Below are 22,432 nucleotides of genomic sequence, written 5' to 3'. Positions count from 1 at the left end.
CCAGCAACGAACTCACCACTCCGCGGTCCCTGCAGCCCGCTCTCCATATAGTTAAGTTAGTATTAATATCGAAGTGAAGCGAATAAAGTGTGATAATTGAAGTGAAGCTACCCCCCTCTCGCCAACTATTTTGGAGATTTCTCTTGTGGGATTCAGCAGCCTCCAGCCCAGCCCTTCCGACGATCACCACCTCCAAGAAGGACGACGACTTGTTTTGGCCACTCCGCCCCCTCCAATTCATGGTCCTTCGAGCCTGCGAGCGGAATTAAAATTTCCAGCGCCCCATTGCGGATACAAAGATAAGTTCGAAGTCCCAAGTCCATTCGTCCGTGGTCGCCATATTCCTTTTCCAAGGCGTTAATTTTTTTTCTTCGATCCGAGAAAATTGTGACAGTGAAAAGTGAAAAAATATATATACATATGTGCACATAGTGATAAACGCCCAGCCACAGTAAATTTTCTTTCGTTTTTTAAGTGCAAAAGTACTTTGCCAATATTGGCCCCCTACTTAGTCGTGCTGTGATCCGCTGGTGTCCAAGTGCATATATATATACATATATATTTTTTTTTTCTTACAAATTCACGTTCCGTCACTCAGTTCCAAAATACGTCCGACACTAACTGCAATTCCAAATAGTATTATTAATACAATTTTAAAGAAAGCCTGTACACACATACATACATACCTTAACATACACCCAAATATATAAATATAAAATAAAATCCGCACCCAAATAAAATAAATAAAATTAAAAACTTACACACGACAATTTCCGCCCAGTGTTTTTATTCAAAAATATTCAATATTAACTAAAGAAATTCCAAAGAAGAAAAAAATATATAATAATAAAACACAAATAAATCCAGACTTAAAAAAAAAAATTGAATTATACATAAATATAGTTCTTTTTATTCCATACATACATAAATATATTTGGGCAAGCTTCGCGCTATTCTGCGCCTAGCAAAAATTACATATTTCCATACATACATACATATTTTGGGCAAGCTTCGCGCTATTCTGCGCCTAGAAAATTTACATATTTCCTACGTACATACATACATACATATTGGCTTCCCTCGCGCTATTCTGCGCTGAGCAATTGCTTAAACTCCAAAGCTTCATACATTCGCACATACAGTGCATTTCTATTTCGTCTCCTCTTTGCGCGTGCACCTATACGTTTCCGAATAGGCAAAGTGCCGACGGAAAAACATCGTCCACCCACGAGATAAAATAAAAATAATTCCTGGAACAACATTTTTTAAGGAAACCGAAATTCTTTTAAATTTTTAACAAGAAATACCGCCACTCTTTTTAGCTATTTCTTCGTCAGCTAGCTTTTTGGTCAAGCCAAGTTTTTAGCTATTTCTCTCATTTTAGCTATATTTTTGTTGGCGGTGTTAGTTTTTCGTGCGGTTCCTGGAAATAAAGGATAGCAATCTCCACTGGCCTCCTTTAGCTATTTTTTAGCCATTTTTTATACGCCGCTAGTTTTTGGTCGAGCCGATATTTTAGCTAGTTTCGATATTTTAGCTAGGTTTGGGCGGGCGTTATTTTTTCGTGCGGTTCCTGCATATAAATCTCCATTGGCCTCCTTTAGCTATTTTTTTTTAAAGCTATTTTTGTGAATTTCTTTCCACGTAGTTCTTCACGATCTTTTTGTGAGTTCCGAAAAAACAAAAGAAAACCCCATATAATTCCCGAAAGTTATTAGCAGATTCCGCTAAATTTATTAGCGTTTTCCAGCTAGTTTTGGCGGGTGGTTTTTTTTCTCGCAAAGTTCTACGATTGTTGTTGTCGTATTCCGGAACTTAAGGTCGAAGAAGCCAATTTTGAGTAAGTGGCTAAGAGTTTGCAACAATTTCCGAGCCTAGTTTGTAGCTAGATCTAGCTACTTTTTTCGCTATATTCTATTATCCGAACGCCTTTCGTAGATCCGTCACTGACAGTTCAGTTCCCTCGTTTTGCTAGCGACTGATCATAGCTAGATTTGGCTATTTTCTTTTCCTGCCGTTTTTTTGTTATTCTGCGAGCTTCGCAGGGTTTTCCACAGCGTTTAAGGATTAAAGTTCTTTTTCCGTGCACTCGCTTTTCTCTTTGCGGGGGGCAGGCCTTCTCTTTTTATAGGGCATAGCTGAGTATGCCCATAGAGGGAGATAAAAAGGGAATCTCCTCCCCGGCCAAGTCGAACCCATCGTCTCCGCGGCCCATTCGAGCCCATTCAGCACCCAGGCCCTCCAGTCCGAGGATCAGAAGTTCGGCTTCCACTTCCAAAGGGACGGATCGTCGATCGACAAGTCCGTCAAACGCTCCACGAATAGTCATCTCTCGTCCGGTGGCAAAAGCTTCTAGCGACTCTTCGCTTGCCATAAAGTCAGAGTCTCGCTCTGTTTCAAAGCCGGAATTCCTGAGGGTGACACGCTCTAGCAGCCACAAAATGGCATCCGCTGAAAAACCAACGGCCGAACAGCCAACGGCCGAACCGCCAACGGCCGCAACCGTGTCGTTGCGCAAATTCATAGCCGCCAGCGATCGTGTGAGCATTTTTGAAGCAAAGATCAGTACTCCAGGTCAAGCTTCCCCGTCCCTACATCTGCTACAAGTCCGCCTGCAACAAGTGAGAGCCTTATGGGACAAGGTAGAGACAGAGTACGACACGTGCTCCGATCTAATTGCCCAAGAAGGATGCCTCGAAATGGTGTCCGTGCTGCAGAACAAATATGACTATTGCTATTCGGTGTATGAGTCATGTTCAGCAGAGATCAGTGCGACAATTGACAGTGCCACGCCTCAAGCCGTGCAACCACCCTCCCAGCCAATAATTTCCTCCGGTTGCCGCTTACCTCCCTGCGATACAGAAGTCTTCGACGGGGACTACCTTCGATGGCCCACTTTCCGGGACCTATTCACGGCAGTCTATGTCAACAACCCCAGGCTGACACCGGTCGAGAAGCTCTTCCATCTTCTCACGAAGACGAGCGGCGAGGCGAAAGCCATCGTCTCCAAATCCCCGCTCACAAATGACGGGTTCGCCTCGGCGTGGGAAGCGCTTCAAGACCGTTTCCAAAACAAACGACTTCTAGTCAACAGCCAACTCAAGCTTCTGTTCAACTTGAGTTCCATCTCCCAAGAATCTGGTCATGCGCTGAAAGAGTTGCAGTCCACGATTCAGGGGTGTTTGACAGCGCTAGCACATTCCCAACTATCGACGGACAACTGGGACTGTCTGCTGGTGTTCCTGTGCGCAAGCAAGCTGCCGAAAGTTACCCTTTCTCTATGGGAACAGTCCCTAACGTCAAAATCCGACATTCCGGCTTGGGAAGAGATGAACACCTTCCTAAGCGAAAGATATCGCACATTAGAGGCCATCGAGGACATGAAGCCGACTCAAGCAGTCCCGAAAAAGCTTCAGTCCTTCGAAACGAAAGTCAGCACCAAACCAAAAGGGTGTGACTTATGCTCCAAGGAGAATCATCCAGTACGCTTATGCCCGCGCTTTCTCCAAATGTCCGTTGACGCGCGTTCCGGCTATATAAAAAAGAAGCAACTTTGTCTCAATTGTTTTGCGAGAGGCCATCAGCTACGTGATTGCACGAGCACGCACAGCTGTTTCACTTGTAAAGGGAGACATCATACTCTGCTACATCGTAATGCAACTCCTGCAAATTCAAGATCCTCCACGCCCTCTGCTCAGCTATCTTCAGGACCCTCCAGCAGTAATGCATCGACGAGCAATCCAACGGTGCAAAATTACTTCGCCTCTGGCACTACAGCCGTTCTTCTGAGCACGGCAATTATCGATGTGTGCCATCTCGGCACGAACTACCGAGCACGAGCCTTAATCGACTCGGGATCCGAGGCGACTTTCATTTCCGAACGCCTCTTCAATTTGATCAAGCTGCCATTCCGCAGCATCCAAACTCAAGTCTCCGGGCTGAACCAATCCGTTTCGGCGAAGTCTACCAGACTCTGCCATTTTCAAGTGCGATCTCCTACTAAGCCGGGTCTCCAGTTAGACACCGCAGCCTACGTCCTTCCGGCATTGGCGGGCAAATTGCCCTCATATCCAATAGCTCGGGATTCTTTGAAAGACCTGCCCGCTCTCCAATGGGCGGACCCCAAATTCTACGAGAGTTCGCAAATTGATGTTCTAATCGGGGCCGACATTTTACCTTCGGTCATGCTGAGTGGCACGCGAGGAAACATTTGCGGCTCTCTACTAGGCCAAGAGACCATTTTCGGATGGGTGCTTACGGGCCCGATCTCCCAGGTGAACTCAAACAGAGTCGCATCCTTCACGACTCAAGTACACCAAGTAGGTGACGAGGCACTGGACACGCTTCTCAGCAAGTTCTGGGAGGTGGAAGATCTACCAGTCCAGATGGTAAAGGAGTCGGATTCCTATTGCGAGAGGAACTTTCTCCAAACGACGAAGAAAGACGCAAGCGGGAGGTACGTGGTGACGCTCCCGTTCTGCGACCCCGTAAATTCTGGATCCAATCTAGGGTATTCGAGGTCCATCGCGTTAGCTCAGTTTCTCCGAAACGAAAATCGGTTAAAAAGAGACTTTTCCCTAAAAGAGCAATATGACAGTGTGATTCAGGAATATCTGAATCTGGGTCATATGAAAGAAGTTCCGTCGACTCACAATTCTCCTACCTACTATCTTCCACATCATGCGGTGATCAAGCCCGAAAGCACCACTACAAAGCTTCGCGTTGTATTTAACGCTTCAAGCCCTTCAGCAAATGGAACCAGTTTAAATGATATTCTTCATGCTGGTCCAGTCCTGCAATCCGATCTGACTATTCAGACCCGGAAGTGGCGATGCTTCCAATTTGTCTTCAGTGCGGACATTACTAAAATGTACCGTCAGATTTGGGTCGATTCCAAGCACACCCCCTTTCAAAGAATTCTGTTCCGAAATAAGGAAGGAGATATCCGAGACTTCGAGTTACAGACAGTTACTTTCGGGGTCAACTGCGCGCCCTGTAACATGTAACGGTTTTGGGGGAGAGCTGATGTTGGGAGTGAGTGGCAGTGGGACGTACGCGCTGGTTCCGGCTCACAATTAGTTCGGCAGTAGGGAGTGGGTATAGATGGGACGTACTGGACTCACACGCTCTCTACGTACAATAATTATTTATTTTTCGCGTACTTGGGGAAGAAAAGGAGGGGAAACGAAAAAAAAGGGAATGGGAAAGGAAAGGGAAGGCACGGGATAACGAGACAGGGAAGCTGTGCTGGAGTTTCAGCTCCCTTGACCCCACCCTACCATGACCGCTTGCTACAGCCGAAGCTGGCGATCCCTTGGTCCGATATCCTCTTTCAGGACATCCCTTGGCTAAAGTATGGCTTCCACAAAAAAATTAGACTCTACTCGACTTCCATCATATTCACAAATTTATTTCTAAAATCCATTATTGCTCGGTACTAAACTAATTGTAATCGCAGAAGATAAAACAAAATTAAATCTAAGAAAACTTCATTTATTTTACATTATTTCTAATTGGCTTGACTTTTTCAAAGAAAAGAATAATTCAAGAACACTGCTGTAAAGTAAAGGAATTAGAAATATAGGGATTTAAATGTATAAAATATAGTACTTCATAATATAATATAATTTAATAAATGAGAAAAATCAGAGAGAAAAAAAAAAAAAAACTATAACGAATAATTAATGATAAATTAATTTACTAAATTAAATGTAGAGAATTTTGCCATTATTTATTAATTACGGCTTTTATTTAGAGAAGCTAAAAGCTTTGCAAAATATTAGCAAAATTATGATCGAAAAAAAAAATTTTAATTAATTCCATTATTTTCCATGTTTTATTTACACAAAAAAAAACTTACAGTGTATACTGTCATACGGAAAGTTTACTCTAACAAGAGAGAGCTTTTTCTAATCATGGGTATACACTGCAAGAACAAAAGCTGGGAAATTAAGGAAATTAAAATTTAAAATTTAAATTTCAATATTTACGGTATAATATTCATTACGAGCAAATTAAATAATTAAATTAAATAAGAGAACTCCAAAATTATATTATTTTTAGGTTACTTCACAAAAATTCTTCGCTCAGTGTAGCGAGCAAGCAGCGGAGCAAAAAAAAAATGCATTTATGTTTGCTAAGCTTTTGCATATTTTCGTTATCAGTGACGTATTTATTAATAATGCACAAAAAGCTTAGCAGCGAGCAAAACAAAAATAAAATTAATTAAAATGCATGTTGTTTCACTTACATGCTTTCTGCAGCTCCATCGTCGAACGATCTTTGGACGGCGAGTTGCTGGAAACAATTTCTTGGCGAGGGGGGGGGGGGGGTAGGTTTTTTAATCAGAGGCGGGGTTTTATTTATTCATTTATATGCACTTGTTTTCTTTTTCTCTCAATTATCTTTGCTCATTTAGGTATATTTTTTATGCACTTTTTCACTTTTCTTTGCAGGTTCCCGATTATTCTTTCTTGCCTTTTATTTTTGCCAATTTACATTTTTGAATAATTCTTACCGAACAAGAAAAGCTTTTATGACTGTTTGAACTTAAGAGAAAAAAAATTAACCTATGCCTATTATGACAAATTACACATTATATAGCGTTTTCGCTACATTTTGGGGGTGGTTTATAGGTGCTCTGCTGTGCCTCTAATTAATTTATATTATCAACGTATGGTAGTTGTTTTTGTTGTTGCACGTGGGCACGTGAGCACTCGCGGAGGGGGGTTAAGGTCGACTGTGGCCTTTAAAAACACATAAAAAAATTCTGGTTTTTCCTGGTGCCTGCTCTAGGTCGATTTAACACACCATTAGTTATTATTTTTCTATTCTCGATGCTCGGCAAGAGGTTATGGGTAGCCGACCGTCGATGACCAAAAAAACACAATTATATGCACTGCACTGGCTTAACTCTCTCTGCGCTCTGCACGCTTTGGGGTTGTTACTGGAGCTTGGCGACGATCAATCGCTGAGAAAAGCTGCTGCCTTCGGGCGTCTCGAGGCGAGAGGGGGGTATATGCGTCTGCTTATTCGGGCTACGAAAATTGCTTGTAGGCCACCGAATTTTACGGGAAAAAAAAACCAATAAGCACTTGGTTTGGCACTTGGTGCCAACTCTATGGAGAGAATTAAATTGGTTAATGGGGCCACTTATGTGCCGAAGCTTTTGGTATAATTACATTGGCACCAATTTAATTGTTTTGGGATTTTATGCAGATATATTCTGACTGACTGGAGTATAAGAAAAATGCAAATAATATTTTTTTCTTATTTATGCACTGATATTTAAAGTGCTTAAAAGGAACCAAAATTTATGTTGAAGCCAAGCTCTCCAGAGCACGTCCGCTTCGTTCGGGGGTCAGATCGAAAAGGGTTAACTTAGATTTGGACGGAAATAGTTAACCTAGCCCCGGAAATCTGGACAGCGAGTCTTTTTGACATAAGCATATTCCAATATCGGGAGCGACTCTATATCTTCCCGATATCTTCAGAGCATCGCTACTGGAAGCGCTGTGTTACGCCAAAAGTAGGCTGCAACCATTTCGGGGAACATTTATGCTGTTCGCCGATCGCAACATAAATAAAAGTTTAGTGTCGACTTTCAGGCTAAGGGTGGTTTATTGCATACCCAAGCGCCACTACAAATCCCCCCCACCAAACTCACAGTTGGGGTGAATTTTTAACCACAAATGTGAGCACGCTTGGGAGAGCTTATTGTTTAAGATCCTTTCCATGATACGTGCCGACGTAGCGACCTTGTAAATCCTCAATCTCATAGTACCTATTACCCTTTCTTTTGCGGATTCGGCTCTTTATGAAAGTTGGAGCAAGTTTGGCATTAAACCCTCGTACAAAATTACTCTGTTGAAAGTTTCTTCTATAAATTTTTTGTCCCGGGGTGAACTGGACGTCCCTGCTACGTAGATTGTAAACCTTCTCGTTACGTTGCTGCTGACGCTGCGTACTCTGCTTGGCAGCATTCCGAATCAGATCAAAAGAATCATCCCTACTAAAAGTTATAGCCCGATCTTCAAGCATGTTGAGATTCCTCAAAAGTTGATAAGTTTCTCCGTTGCTTATCATGCTTTGGCCAAATACCACCTGATAGGGACTGTAATTGATGGCTGAGTGTGTGCTACTTCGAAGGGCACAAGAGATATGACTTAACTTCTCATCCCATTTGGACTGATCAGTCTCGAGATATGATTTGATTGCAGCGAGAGCCGATCTATTAACTCTCTCTGACGCATTGACTTGGGGTGAATACACAGCCGTATATGAGTGTTTAATATTGTACTTCTGGAGCAATGAATTAAATAAATGCGACTTAAATTGCACTCCGTTATCTGACACAATTTCCTCAGGCACCCCGAAGCAATGGAAAATATCTTCTTCCAGATAGTTTATTATTGCCTCTGCTGTAAATTTTCTAATAGCCTTTAAAAAGGGAAATTTAGAGCAGTGATCAAGCACCACGAATATACCAATGTTTCCTGTTCGGCTTCTAGGATAAGGTCCTAAGAAATCTACGTAAAGCTTCTGAAAAGGTCTTGGCGTAGTATAAACTTTACCCATCGGAGGCCGGAAGGTACGATTTGGGTGCTTCATGCTTTTGCAGATACTACAGTTGTTAATGTAATCTTTCACATCGGCCACTAAATTCGGCCAAAAGAAGTACCTACGAATTTTTTCGAGAGTCTTATTAATGCCACTGTGAGCAGATAATGGGTCATCATGGTTGACCTTAAGTATGTCTCCCACAAGAGGTCTAGGTAACCATAATTTCCAACAGACGTCATCAGATATTTGATCTCCCGTTACATGTTCTGATCGTCTATATATATAATTGTCAATCACTTTAACGTCAGGCATCCTAGCTTGATTTACAACCACTTTCTCCCTAAGTGCCTTATATTCGCTCGAGTGGAAATGTTCCGATTGTAAATCTATAAACTTATGCATCTCTATCGCAGACAAATCCTCAGTATGGACTCTCGATAGGGCATCAGGAACAATGTTGTGGATTCCTTTTCGGTGCAGAATCTTAAAATCAAAACCTTGTAGTTTTAGAGACCAGCGAGCTAGTCTAGAGCTTAGGTCCGATTGGGACATCAGCCATTTTAATGACGCATGATCTGTTATTACCTTGCCCTTGCCCTTGCCCTTCAATATATGCTCGAAACTTTTTCACGCTTAAAACGGCAGCCAAACACTCTTTTTCCGTTACTGAATAATTTCGCTGACACTGGTTTAACTTACGAGACATATATGCAATCGGCACGTCATTTCCTTCCTGATCTTTCTGCATTAATACACTAACAATGCCCGTATGACTTGCATCACAGTGTATGCTAAAAGGCAACTTAAAATTTGGGCTATGCAGTACTGGAGCCTTTATCATAAGTTTCTTGAGGTGGATGAAGGCTTCCTGAGCTTCATTACTCCACAGAAATTTGCGCTTCTGCCTCAATGTTTCTGAAATTGGAGCAGCGACACCCGCATAGTTGGGAATAAACTTATGGTACCACCCGGTCATTCCGAGAAATCGGCGAACTTGCTTAATAGACTGTGGCACAGGAAATTCACTGATGCCTTGCACCTTTTCGGGGTCGGTTTTAATGGTTCCATACCCGATAACGTGTCCTAAATACTTCACTTCCTTTAGACAGAATTTACTTTTCTCTACGTTTATAGTTAAACCTGCCTCATGAAGTCTTTTTGCAAGTGCTCTTAGTACCTGCAAGTGTTTCGGAAAAGTATCAGAAATGACTAACAGATCATCCAGATATATAAATATTTAATTTCGAAGCTCTGGAGGGATAACTTTGTCCATGAGCTTAGACATTGTTTGAGGGGCGTTTGATAACCCAAAAGGCATGACGGTGAAATGATACAGCGGCCTTCCAGGTACGGTGAACGCTGTCTTTTCTCGCGCACTATCTTTCAACGGGATTTGCCAATACGCATCTTTGAGATCGATACTCGAAATATATTGTGCTTTCGGCAGGCGACTGAGAATCCCTTCAATTAGCGGCATAGGATAGGCATTTTTAATTGTGACTTCATTAACTTTTCTACAGTCAATACACAAGCGAACTTTTCCAGGCTTTCGTACGAGAACTACTGGTGATGACCAGGGACTCTCTGATTCCTCTATAACTCCTAAAGCGAGCATCCTATCGAGTTCTTCGTACATTAATTTTTCGACTGCTGGAGAAACCGAATAATGTCGCTGTTTAACCTCTACCAACCTTTCGTCGTGCCGTGTGTGTTTTTAAGTTCCTGGTTTTAATTCATGATTTTTTGCTGCCAGCAACCGAACCGAGTGGACTAACCTGCGAAAACAGAGCCAGCAGCTGAAACTGCCAACATGAGCATACCCAACGAATATATTGCAAAGACGGAGGATGTGGCGGAACAGGTTATCAAGCGCGGCAAAAATGTGCTGCCAACGGTTGCCCGCCTCTGCCTCATTGCCACCTTCTTCGAGGACGGGCTTCGGATGTACTTCCAATGGAACGAACAGCGCGAGTACATGGATATGAGCTGGGGCTGCGGCAAGTTCCTGGCCACCGTCTTCGTGCTGATCAATCTCCTGGGCCAGTTGGGTGGTTGCGGAATGGTTATGGCTAGATTCAAGGTTGACATCGCAGTGGGACTGCTCTTCTTCATCGTCGTGCTACAGACAATAGCATACTCCATTCTGTGGGACTTCCAGTTCTTGCTCCGCAACTTTGCTCTGATTGGTGCCCTGTTACTCGTTTTGGCCGAAGCCCGGATCGAGGGACGCAGCCTGTTTGCCGGTGTGCCATCGATGGGCGACAATAAGCCCAAAAACTTCATGCAGCTGGCTGGCCGCATCCTGCTGGCCTTCATGTTTATCACCCTGATCCGTTTCGAGCTGAGCGTGTGGCAGGTCATCCAAGATATCATAGGCTCCATTCTGATGGTGCTCGTCGTGCTCGGCTACAAGACGAAGCTGTCGGCCCTCATCCTGGTAGCCCTACTGACGGTGCTGAACCTGTACCACAATGCCTGGTGGACCATTCCGTCCTACAAGCCACTCAGGGATTTCTTGAAATACGACTTCTTCCAGACGCTCTCGGTTATTGGTGGCCTGCTCATGATCGTGTCCTTGGGCGGCGTCTCCATGGACGAGCACAAGAAAAAGTGGTAGGGCGGGCAGAAAGCTACCGCTCCTCGAACGAAACACTTGAAACAATTGACTTTTACCGTGTTTTACTCTTTCCGAGAAATGTTAGTTAGGATTTTACCATAAAATGGGACAACAACAGGAGCAGCATCAGCAGCAGCACAACGCCGGCACGTATAAGAACTTGACAAATTTCAATAAAGGGACCTTCGCAATACCCTCCTCCCCTGGCCCACTCATAGGGATCACAATCGCCCGGCACGCCCCACCAATACTATCATTCGCACACATTCAACGACAAACTTCGACTACATTTAAGACATTTTCTTTTTGTACATAATGAGAAAAGCTAAAAAAAAGGGCGGCCCACTTGAAGCGCCCTCCAAAATGAGAGACATAACTGAATTTTATATTGATTGCTTGTCAACAACAACCACATTATTCGCCGATTTTTTATATGATTTGTACTACGCCCTTATAAGTAAGTTGTGTATCCTTGGTGTTTGCGTTTTGTTGTTTGATAGAAGTTTGAAATGAAACCGATGTATAAAATATGATGAGTGTACCAATATTGACAATGATTTGTTTCTTTCGTTTATAAGCAAAAGTGTAATAGAATTAAATTGTAACGTTTTAATAAACCTAAAAGAGGAAAATTTGAAAAAAAAAAAAAAAAAAAAAATAGGTTTTGAATCGCCTACGTCTATATCGTGTGATAACCAACTGGTCTTGCCTAACCCTTTCTTTGCAAATGACGGAAATTGCTCGATGGCCTTAGACAGTTCCATGACTTGATTTTCAGATAAGGTTACACAAGAAGGATCATCTCTAGACAATGAAGATACACTAGGCTGGAGAGTTTGGTTTGCTAGAAACACGGGTAACAAATTATAACTTCTCCAAAACTCGATGCCTAAATAAAGGTCTTGCTGCAACGAAGGTACTATGTAAAACTTCAACTCCCACGTTTCTCCTTGAAAGCAAACATCTGCGGCAATTCGGCCTATAATTGGCTGTTTACCACCATCTGCGGTACGAACGTTAGCAAAAACTGGCCTAACTCCTACATTCATATCCATTACATCTTTTGCAAACTGTCCTCCTATACAATTGATACTTGCTCCCGTGTCCATTAGGCCACTTAGCGTTCTGCCTAACAGGGTAACCTGTGCGAAAGGTCTATAATCTTTAGCGGTATTAACCACTGAAGATACTATAGCGCGTTGGTTGAGGTTATATCTTCGCCTATAATCAATTCTGCGAGCCCTATTTCGATTTGGCTCTCTCTTGAGATGACGCCTTTCTTCCAGATTGTGAACGTTTCTATGCAAAGGTAAAGCTGGTTGATTGTGAAAGTCCGGTAATGTTTGAATGGAGCAACCGTCCGTTACTCTGTGTTGGTTGCTTTCGAAACCATCCGTTTGCGTGCATTGGTCAACAGTGCACGCCCTCCTAAGTTTTTTGAACCATTACACTGGTTACAATTGGGCTTGTAGGTGTCTGGCTTTCCACATCCGTAGCAAAACACCCGTCTTTCCCCAATGCATTCCTGGTATCTATGTCCAGAAATCCCACAGTTCCAACATGTCAAGTTTATGGCTGCCAATTCCTCATCCTCTACCTCACTTTCCTGAATTTCATTCACGCACTCACTGGATGTTACCAGTTCATGTACTTGACGTCGAGAAACAGGTCGAGAAGGATGGCTATTAACCTTGGGCATGGATTGCAAAAATCGTTCTCGTATCTGAACGACTTTCCGCAGCTCAGCGACAGTTGAAATAGGAACGTACAGAATTTCATGTTGAATTTCTGGTAGTAAGTTTGCCCTCAGTACTTCTAATATTGAAGATTCAGACAATGGTTGTGCTAGCTTATCGGTTAAAACAGTTATAGCCTCCTGTAGGCTGTCAAAGGACTCGTTAGGCCTTTGCTTTCTCTGCGACATGGCTGCACGAATCTCTAAATCGCTTCTGCTATCTTTAAACTGAGCCCGCAGAGCTAGTTTTAAACCTGGCCAAGTCACTTCTACTACAGTCTTGTGGTAGCGCCAAAACCATTCATTTGCGCTTCCTTCAAATAAGTTGCTGGCGTAGCGCGCAACTAACGCGAGATTTCCATCAAGAGATTGCAAAGTAAGTGCTTCTACTCGATAGATAAACTCGTCGACTGGAACACTCGAATGTCCTGAGAAACGAATTTTCCAGTTAGAGATAATCTGTCCTATCCGGTCGGGTCTAAGGTCTTGTGGTGGTAGGGATCCTGATTGTGAAAATATATCCCGCTGCAAGTTCCTACCCCTTAGTTCTCTTCTTCCCGAAACTGGAGTCTGCTCAAAGCTTTGCTGACCTCCCTGCTCATCATCAGATCGAGTGGTCAACCTTTGAAAGCTGGCTTCAATTGTACGCGCTAAGCGCTGAGTTTGATCGCTTAGTGCTCCTGCTATCGCAGCACCTATAACTTGCTGTAAATTTGTAGCTAATGTTTCCGGGTTAGTTGTGTTAGCACCACTTCTAGTTCGAACCCGCTCTTCTACAGTGATATCTCCCACACTTTGATCTGTCGTTTGTCCACTGTATCCCGCTGCCTCCCCTTCTTCTGTAAGACTAGCATAAGAAGCTTGTAGGGTTACTTGACATATGGGACACGTCTTCTTGTTCCCTAATCGTGAAGCAAAACACACACGACGGAAAGCGTGATTACACGAAGTGATATAGAGTTGTGCATGAAACTCTATGTTTTCAGCACAAATATTACAGCGGTGTTTTTCAGTTGCCGCTGCAACGCTAACATTCTCACAACTATGGCTTACAGGCATCGAAATAATCGCTCCTGTAAATATTTAAATAAATCTATGCTGACTTCCTTATTTATTAGTCACCCAAAACGAAAACTATGAAGATAAAGATAAGCTCAAAAGCTAAGGATAAATTCAAACGATAAAAATAAATCGAAAATATATTTATTTAATATTATGGAAACCAATACCTTTCCATAGTCCGTCCTAAAATGCCAACAACGAGTAAAGAAAGAATAGAAAGAAGGAGAAAAGAAAGTACTGTGCTAATCCAGTATTATTATTAAGCTACCTAGGCCGTAGAATTTCTCCACGTGAAAACCCAGTTCCCACCTAATGTTCTAACTGAAGTTTGCACAGTAAAACCAGTTTATTACAATGGCAAGGCGGTAGCATTTATCCACCTTTAACCTTTGTCCAATTGTAACTGATTTTTCCGGGAAAATACCCGTGACTATTGACCTTCCGTAGGGGTGATGTCTGTACCGGCATAAAAGCGTAGAATATATCCACTATGCTCATTTATCGCACGATCATTCATCATCAGAAAATCAAAAAGTCTTTAAGAAAACAACTTCCCTAAAATCTGGACTCAAACCATTTTTCGAGCCTAACCTACTATATATGGCGAGTCTGGCAGAATACACAAGCATAAATCCGAAAGGATAGAAAAGAAGATTATCGTCAGGTGTTGTCGACGTAAATGTTATTTTAATCGGTTGGTTTGGGCCAGCCGGAAAAAGGCCCCATCACGTTGGGCGCCAAAAATAATTATTAAGTAACATGTAACGGTTTTGGGGGAGAGCTGATGTTGGGAGTGAGTGGCAGTGGGACGTACGCGCTGGTTCCGGCTCACAATTAGTTCGGCAGTAGGGAGTGGGTATAGATGGGACGTACTGGACTCACACGCTCTCTACGTACAATAATTATTTATTTTTCGCGTACTTGGGGAAGAAAAGGAGGGGAAACGAAAAAAAAGGGAATGGGAAAGGAAAGGGAAGGCACGGGATAACGAGACAGGGAAGCTGTGCTGGAGTTTCAGCTCCCTTGACCCCACCCTACCATGACCGCTTGCTACAGCCGAAGCTGGCGATCCCTTGGTCCGATATCCTCTTTCAGGACATCCCTTGGCTAAAGTATGGCTTCCACAAAAAAATTAGACTCTACTCGACTTCCATCATATTCACAAATTTATTTCTAAAATCCATTATTGCTCGGTACTAAACTAATTGTAATCGCAGAAGATAAAACAAAATTAAATCTAAGAAAACTTCATTTATTTTACATTATTTCTAATTGGCTTGACTTTTTCAAAGAAAAGAATAATTCAAGAACACTGCTGTAAAGTAAAGGAATTAGAAATATAGGGATTTAAATGTATAAAATATAGTACTTCATAATATAATATAATTTAATAAATGAGAAAAATCAGAGAGAAAAAAAAAAAAAAAAACTATAACGAATAATTAATGATAAATTAATTTACTAAATTAAATGTAGAGAATTTTGCCATTATTTATTAATTACGGCTTTTATTTAGAGAAGCTAAAAGCTTTGCAAAATATTAGCAAAATTATGATCGAAAAAAAAAATTTTAATTAATTCCATTATTTTCCATGTTTTATTTACACAAAAAAAAACTTACAGTGTATACTGTCATACGGAAAGTTTACTCTAACAAGAGAGAGCTTTTTCTAATCATGGGTATACACTGCAAGAACAAAAGCTGGGAAATTAAGGAAATTAAAATTTAAAATTTAAATTTCAATATTTACGGTATAATATTCATTACGAGCAAATTAAATAATTAAATTAAATAAGAGAACTCCAAAATTATATTATTTTTAGGTTACTTCACAAAAATTCTTCGCTCAGTGTAGCGAGCAAGCAGCGGAGCAAAAAAAAAATGCATTTATGTTTGCTAAGCTTTTGCATATTTTCGTTATCAGTGACGTATTTATTAATAATGCACAAAAAGCTTAGCAGCGAGCAAAACAAAAATAAAATTAATTAAAATGCATGTTGTTTCACTTACATGCTTTCTGCAGCTCCATCGTCGAACGATCTTTGGACGGCGAGTTGCTGGAAACAATTTCTTGGCGAGGGGGGGGGGGGTGTATGTTTTTTAATCAGAGGCAGGGTTTTATTTATTCATTTATATGCACTTGTTTTCTTTTTCTCTCAATTATCTTTGCTCATTTAGGTATATTTTTTATGCACTTTTTCACTTTTCTTTGCAGGTTCCCGATTATTCTTTCTTGCCTTTTATTTTTGCCAATTTACATTTTTGAATAATTCTTACCGAACAAGAAAAGCTTTTATGACTGCTTGAACTTAAGAGAAAAAAAATTAACCTATGCCTATTATGACAAATTACACATTTTATAGCGTTTTCGCTACATTTTGGGGGTGGTTTATAGGTGCTCTGCTGTGCCTCTAATTAATTTATATTATCAACGTATGGTAGTTGTTTTTGTTGTTGCACGTGGGCACGTGAGCACTCGCGGAGGGGGGTTAAGGTCGACTGTGGCCTTTAAAAACACATAAAAAAATTCTGGTTTTTCCTGGTGCCTGCTCTAGGTCGATTTAACACACCATTAGTTATTATTTTTCTATTCTCGATGCTCGGCAAGAGGTTATGGGTAGCCGACCGTCGATGACCAAAAAAACACAATTATATGCACTGCACTGGCTTAACTCTCTCTGCGCTCTGCACGCTTTGGGGTTGTTACTGGAGCTTGGCGACGATCAATCGCTGAGAAAAGCTGCTGCCTTCGGGCGTCTCGAGGCGAGAGGGGGGTATATGCGTCTGCTTATTCGGGTTACGAAAATTGCTTGTAGGCCACCGAATTTTACGGAAAAAAAAACCAATAAGCACTTGGTTTGGCACTTGGTTTGGCACTTGGTGCCAACTCTATGGAGAGAATTAAATTGGTTAATGGGGCCACTTATGTGCCGAAGCTTTTGGTATAATTACCTTGGCACCAATTTAATTGTTTTGGGATTTTATGCAGATATATTCTGACTGACTGGAGTATAAGAAAAATACAAATAATATTTTTTTCTTATTTATGCACTGATATTTAAAGTGCTTAAAAGGAACCAAAATTTATGTTGAAGCCAAGCTCTCCAGAGCACGTCCGCTTCGTTCGGGGGTCAGATCGAAAAGGGTTAACTTAGATTTGGACGGAAATAGTTAACCTAGCCCCGGAAATCTGGACAGCGAGTCTTTTTGACATAAGCATATTCCAATATCGGGAGCGACTCTATATCTTCCCGATATCTTCAGAGCCTCGCTACTGGAAGCGCTGTGTTACGCCAAAAGTAGGCTGCAACCATTTCGGGGAACATTTATGCTGTTCGCCGATCGCAACATAAATAAAAGTTAAGTGTCGACTTTCAGGCTAAGGGTGGTTTATTGCATACCCAAGCGCCACTACAGCCCTTCTTGGCTATCCGAGTGCTGCAACAGCTAGCAAAGGACGTCCAAGGGCCATTTCCACAGGCCAGCCGCATTATTCAGCATCACATGTATGTCGATGACGTGCTGGACGGCGCAAATTCTGTACAAGACGCCCAAGATTCGGTCCAAGAATTGCGAGCAGCTCTGAGTTCCGCTGGGTTTCCATTAAGAAAATGGACTTCGAACCATAAGAGCATACTAAGCAATATTCCATCTGAGCACCTTCTCTATAGCGAGTTCCTCGATATCGATGCCGAAAGCACGACCCAGACGCTTGGTATTCGATGGAGGGCAAAATCCGACGAGTTCTATTTCCTCCCTCCAGAATTAATAGTGGAACCTTCCTACACAAAGCGGGAAGTTTTATCCCAAACCGCTAAGTTGTTCGATCCTGCCGGATGGCTGGCTCCGTTCATCATCCGTTCGAAAATGTTTATGTAGGAGATTTGGTTGCAAAGCTTCGGCTGGGATGACAAGCTTCCCACGCACATGAGTCAGAGATGGCAGTCGTTTCTTAAAGAATATTCCGACCTCAACAAGATCCGCATTCCAAGGTGGGTTGGGTACCAGCCAGAGGTTGAGCTGCTATCTACGTCCGCGTCGAGATGGGTCACCAGATCTTGACTCGTCTGCTGACATCCAAGACACGAGTGGCTCCGGTGAAAACCGTGTCCCTCCCCCGGCTAGAGCTCTGTGGAGCGGTGCTTTTAACCGAAATGGTGACTGCAATCCTTCCGCATTTGCCTACCGCCAGTTCCGATCTCCGCTGCTGGACAGATTCCACGATCGTCCTAGCCTGGTTACGTAAGCCTGCTTGCAACTGGACTACGTTTGTGGCCAACAGAGTTGCCAAGATCACTCAGGCAACACCAGTCGACTGTTGGGCACATGTTCCCTCAGAACAAAACTCCGCCGATTTAGCCAGTCGAGGCGTACCCCTGATCGACCTAGCGGATAGCAAACTTTGGTGGCAAGGACCAGAGTGGTTGCAAGGGCCTCGTGAGCTATGGCCTGCCCAAAATGCCATCGATCCGACCAAATTAGAACAGCGTGCATTCAAGGTGCATTTCAGCAAGACCCCGTCCGAAGAATATCTTGAGCGTTTCTCCAAACTGGACAAAGCTCTGCGGGTCTTAACGTACGTTCTGCGATTCCTTAAACGCTGCCGCAAGAGCTCGATCTCGCCCACTCCACGACCAACAAGTGATGAAATCCGGGAGGCAGAAAGAGTTTTAATCTCCATTGCGCAGCGCAGAGCGTATGGCCAAGAGCAGAAGCATCTGGCCGAGAAAAGGTCCCTTCCAGCGTCAAGTCCGATTGCGAACTTGTTTCCGTTTATCGACCAACACGGCCTCCTAAGAGCATGCGGTCGCCTTACTGCTGCCAAAGGGTTGCAGTATGACGAACGCCATCCAATAATACTTCCCTATGACTGCAGACTGTCTCGCCTCCTCATCCAATTTGCTCACCAGATTAATCTTCATGGCGGTAGTTAATTAATTGTACGCCTTATCCGATCGAAGTATTGGATTCCTAAAATAAAGAATCTGGTGAAGGCTGTGGTGAATCCGTGTAAAATTTGCACGATTTACAAGAAGCGACTTCAAATCCAGCTGATGGGCGATTTTCCGACAGACAGAGTTTCCTTCTCGAGGGCTTTCACGTACACCGGCGTTGATTACGCCGGCCCTTTCGAGATCAAAAACTATACAGGGAGAGCGTGTCTCATAACAAAGGGTTATGTTTGTGTGTTTTTCTACGAAGGCTATCCATTTGGAACCCACTTCCGATTTGACAACCGAGAAGTTCCTAGCGGCCTTTGCTCGTTTCGTAGCGAGGCGCGGTTGTCCTCAGCGGGTCCATTCGGATAATGGCAAGACTTTTGTGGGGGCAGCAACTCTGCTTTCTCGAGACTTCCTACAAGCCGTCAAGGAGTCTGTGACTGATGCATACAGCCTTCAGGGGCTCGTATGGCGATTTATTCCACCAGGGGCTCCACATATGGGGGGCCTATGGGAAGCGGGCGTCAAGAGTTTTAAGACTCTGTTTTACAAAGCTTCCGCGACCCGCAAGTACACTTTCGAGGAACTTACGACGCTCCTCGCAAAGATTGAGGCGTGCCTCAACTCAAGACCCCTCTCCCCGATGTCCGAAGATCCCTCAGACTTGCTGGCCCTCACACCAGGCCATTTTCTTGTTGGAGGACCGTTGCTCTCCACGGCGGAGCCCTATATAAAAGCGAAGCCAAATCGATACTCAATCGATGGCAACATTTAAAGGCTCAACATCAGTAGTTTAGTGTTCGGTGGAAAGAGGAGTATCTAGAGGAACTCCACAAACGCTACAAATGGCAATATCCGACCCGAAAGCTCCAAATCGGCGACATGGTTGTCGTCAAGGAGGACAATCTTCCATCCGACGAATGGCGGCTCGGCAGAATTAGTTCTGTCTTCCCAGGAGCCGATGACCTCATCCGAGTTGTGGAGATCCGCACAGCTCGTGGGACCATTAAGCGCCCAGTCCATAAGGTCATACTTCTCCCTGCGGAGGATCAAGTATCCTCCGTTCCCAGGGACTAGGGCTTCTCAGTTTCCGAGGTCCGACGTTTCGTGCTACCCCTGCTAACACTTCGTTTTTCTTTTTTTTTCTATTTATCGCAGGACACGGTTTTTGTACAATGGCTCCACGTCCTCGCACCGCCCAGTCCTTGGAAAGCAGACGTTCCCGAGGTACTCAGTCCTACCGCTGCCGAGTCTGCCGGGGAATCCATCCTCTTCGGAAGTGCAAGAGGTTCCGAAAGCTGAGCGCCGAGAAGCGCCTCCGAGCAGTACTTATTAATAAGTACTGCTCAAATTGCCTCGCCCACCAACATCCCGAGGGGCCCTGCCGCAGCCAGGACGGCTGCAAGAAGTGTGGAGGGAACCACCACACCCTGCTGCATATGCACGAGGAGCCGTCTCCACCCCACCCGTCGCGCAATCCCCGCCAATCCGCCAGGTCGCATCCCCGCTGTTCCGCCGGGTCCGTCTCCCGCTCGTCGTCGCCAAACCGGGTCGCCATTGAGCGTCCACGTCCGGAGGTCTCCGCTACGGCTACGTCGGTGGCCACGTTGGTTCGTCAGAAGACGGTCCACATCCTTCCGACAGTCATCGTCGTGGTGGACATGGGATCTTCTATGTTCGAGACCGCGGCGATGATCGACCCCTGTATGGCGGTGAGCAGCATCGACCGATCGCTGGCGGCCGCTTTCCGGCTGCCCTTCACCAGTCTGGGAGACGACGAGGTCTATTCGGCGACGCTCCGATCCCGAACAGGCAACTTCAAGCTCGAGGTCGTCCTGAAGCTTGACCCGAGCCTCAAGATCCGGACTCCTATTCGGGCTCTGAGTGACGCCACACGGGCAAAGTTCGGCAACATCCGCCTTGCGGATGAACAATTCCACCGCCCGGCAACCATCTCCCTCGTGTTGGGCGCAAATGTGTTTGCGAAACTAATCCAACCGGGGTTCCTGAAACTCGAGGATGGTTTGCCTGTCGCTCAGAGCACCGTGTTCGGATGGACCGTTTCCGGAGCCGTTCTGGAACACTAAAGCTGATCCTGGTTCCTTTTGCTAGCGCAAGGGGGGGGGGGGGGAATGTTCACTCCAGAAGGGCGTGAAGTTATGAGCGGCAGTGTAAGCGGCGAGCGCTTGCGCTCAAGCTTGTGCTCCCGCTCACTGTGTCCTCAGCTCTTCCCGTCTCCCTCTCTTTCGCTATTCTCCAGCAACGAACTCACCACTCCGCGGTCCCTGCAGCCCGTTCTCCATATAGTTAAGTTAGTATTAATATCGAAGTGAAGCGAATAAAGTGTGATAATTGAAGTGAAGCTACCCCCCTCTCGCCTACTATTTTGGAGATTTCTCTTGTGGGATTCAGCAGCCTCCAGCCCAGCCCTTCCGACGATCACCACCTCCAAGAAGGACGACGACTTGTTTTGGCCACTCCGCCCCCTCCAATTCACTCTTTATTTTTTTTCGACTGAATTTAAATATTTTGGACTTGTCGTTTCAGTGCCATTTCTTTGGCAATTTTTTTTTCTTTTAAAAATCACTTGCTCACCAAAATGTAGTGGAGGTCCTCCTCGAAGAAAGCGCTTTTCTGAGAAAAACCTGGAAATCAGAAAATAATTTTTTTTTTTGGACGAGACAAACGACAAAATAAAACTCGAGTCACAGGGCAGAAATCACTCAATTAAAATCGATCCACATATATTAAAATCAATCAATTTTTGCCTTTGCCTATTTGTCATCACTTTCGCTCACAAATTAAAATTTTTTTCTCATCCGCATGGCCATTGGGGAATCACACACAAAGAATAACAAAAAAAAACTCACTGAATTAAAATTAATTAAATAAAATTTATAATTATTTCATGGCTGCTTAAATTCTCTCTTCGCTGGTTTTTTTGAAAATTTAGGTTTAGATTAAAACGTCTTCGCCATATAAGTGTATTGTTATTTGCCCTTTTTTTTTGATGGGCGCTTCTCTGGGCGAATTTTCTAGGCAAAGGAACACTTTTCAATCCCTTTTCACTCCTTTAAATAAAAAAATAAGGATTTCACTGCCTTGCCGAGATTTATAAGTTTTTTTTTCTCCCCCGGCGACGTTGAAACACGCCCCTTAAGGCGGCTGCGCGACGACTGCGGGACTCCCAAAAAAAACTCAAACTGGAGCGGCGGTCGGTTGAGCTTTTGCTGCCTAACTTCGGCGATTTCTCTGCGTACTTCGGGGTCTCTCTCATTTGCCAATATCCACTCAATTAATGCGATCTATCATTTTTAGCAATAAGTTTCAAATTAAGCCGCTAGGCCTTAGAGCTACGCTGAACTTACACAAGTTTGCTTTTCCAGTCTCTGGCTACGGGCTGCTTGAGTTTGCACTGGTAAAAAAAACTCCGACTTGGGACTATTCCTTCCCAGCACAACTTTCCCCTTTGACGAAGCGATTGGAAAAGAAAGATATAGACGCCCAAAAAGTGG

The 22,432-nt window shown here is 43.8% G+C and overlaps 4 protein-coding genes across 4 annotated transcripts; all 4 read left to right on the top strand.

The window, feature by feature from the left end:
- The first annotated feature begins 2,441 nt into the window (after positions 1-2,441).
- LOC138928693 (uncharacterized) lies at positions 2,442-5,006 on the top strand. The gene is made up of 2 exons (XM_070286191.1): positions 2,442-3,451; positions 3,677-5,006. Exons 1-2 carry the CDS (start codon positions 2,442-2,444, stop codon positions 5,004-5,006), a joined length of 2,340 nt encoding a protein of 779 aa, XP_070142292.1.
- Positions 5,007-10,249: 5,243 nt separating this feature from the next.
- LOC108077285 (surfeit locus protein 4 homolog) lies at positions 10,250-11,726 on the top strand. Its single transcript, XM_017170566.3, has one exon. The coding sequence runs from the start codon at positions 10,373-10,375 to the stop codon at positions 11,177-11,179; it is 807 nt and encodes a 268-aa protein (XP_017026055.2). The 5' UTR covers positions 10,250-10,372; the 3' UTR covers positions 11,180-11,726.
- Positions 11,727-18,020: 6,294 nt separating this feature from the next.
- LOC138928692 (uncharacterized) lies at positions 18,021-18,911 on the top strand. The gene has a single exon (XM_070286190.1). It carries the CDS (start codon positions 18,021-18,023, stop codon positions 18,909-18,911), a length of 891 nt encoding a protein of 296 aa, XP_070142291.1.
- Positions 18,912-20,092: 1,181 nt separating this feature from the next.
- Positions 20,093-21,004, top strand: LOC138928691 (uncharacterized). Its single transcript, XM_070286189.1, has one exon. The coding sequence runs from the start codon at positions 20,093-20,095 to the stop codon at positions 21,002-21,004; it is 912 nt and encodes a 303-aa protein (XP_070142290.1).
- The last annotated feature ends 1,428 nt before the right edge of the window (positions 21,005-22,432 follow it).

This window comes from Drosophila kikkawai, chromosome 3R, assembly GCF_030179895.1.
Source record: "Drosophila kikkawai strain 14028-0561.14 chromosome 3R, DkikHiC1v2, whole genome shotgun sequence".
In the NCBI taxonomy this organism is placed as follows: Eukaryota; Metazoa; Arthropoda; class Insecta; order Diptera; family Drosophilidae; genus Drosophila; species Drosophila kikkawai.
The sequence above is the reverse complement of the archived record's forward strand: the minus strand, read 5'-3'. Positions and strand labels throughout refer to the sequence as shown.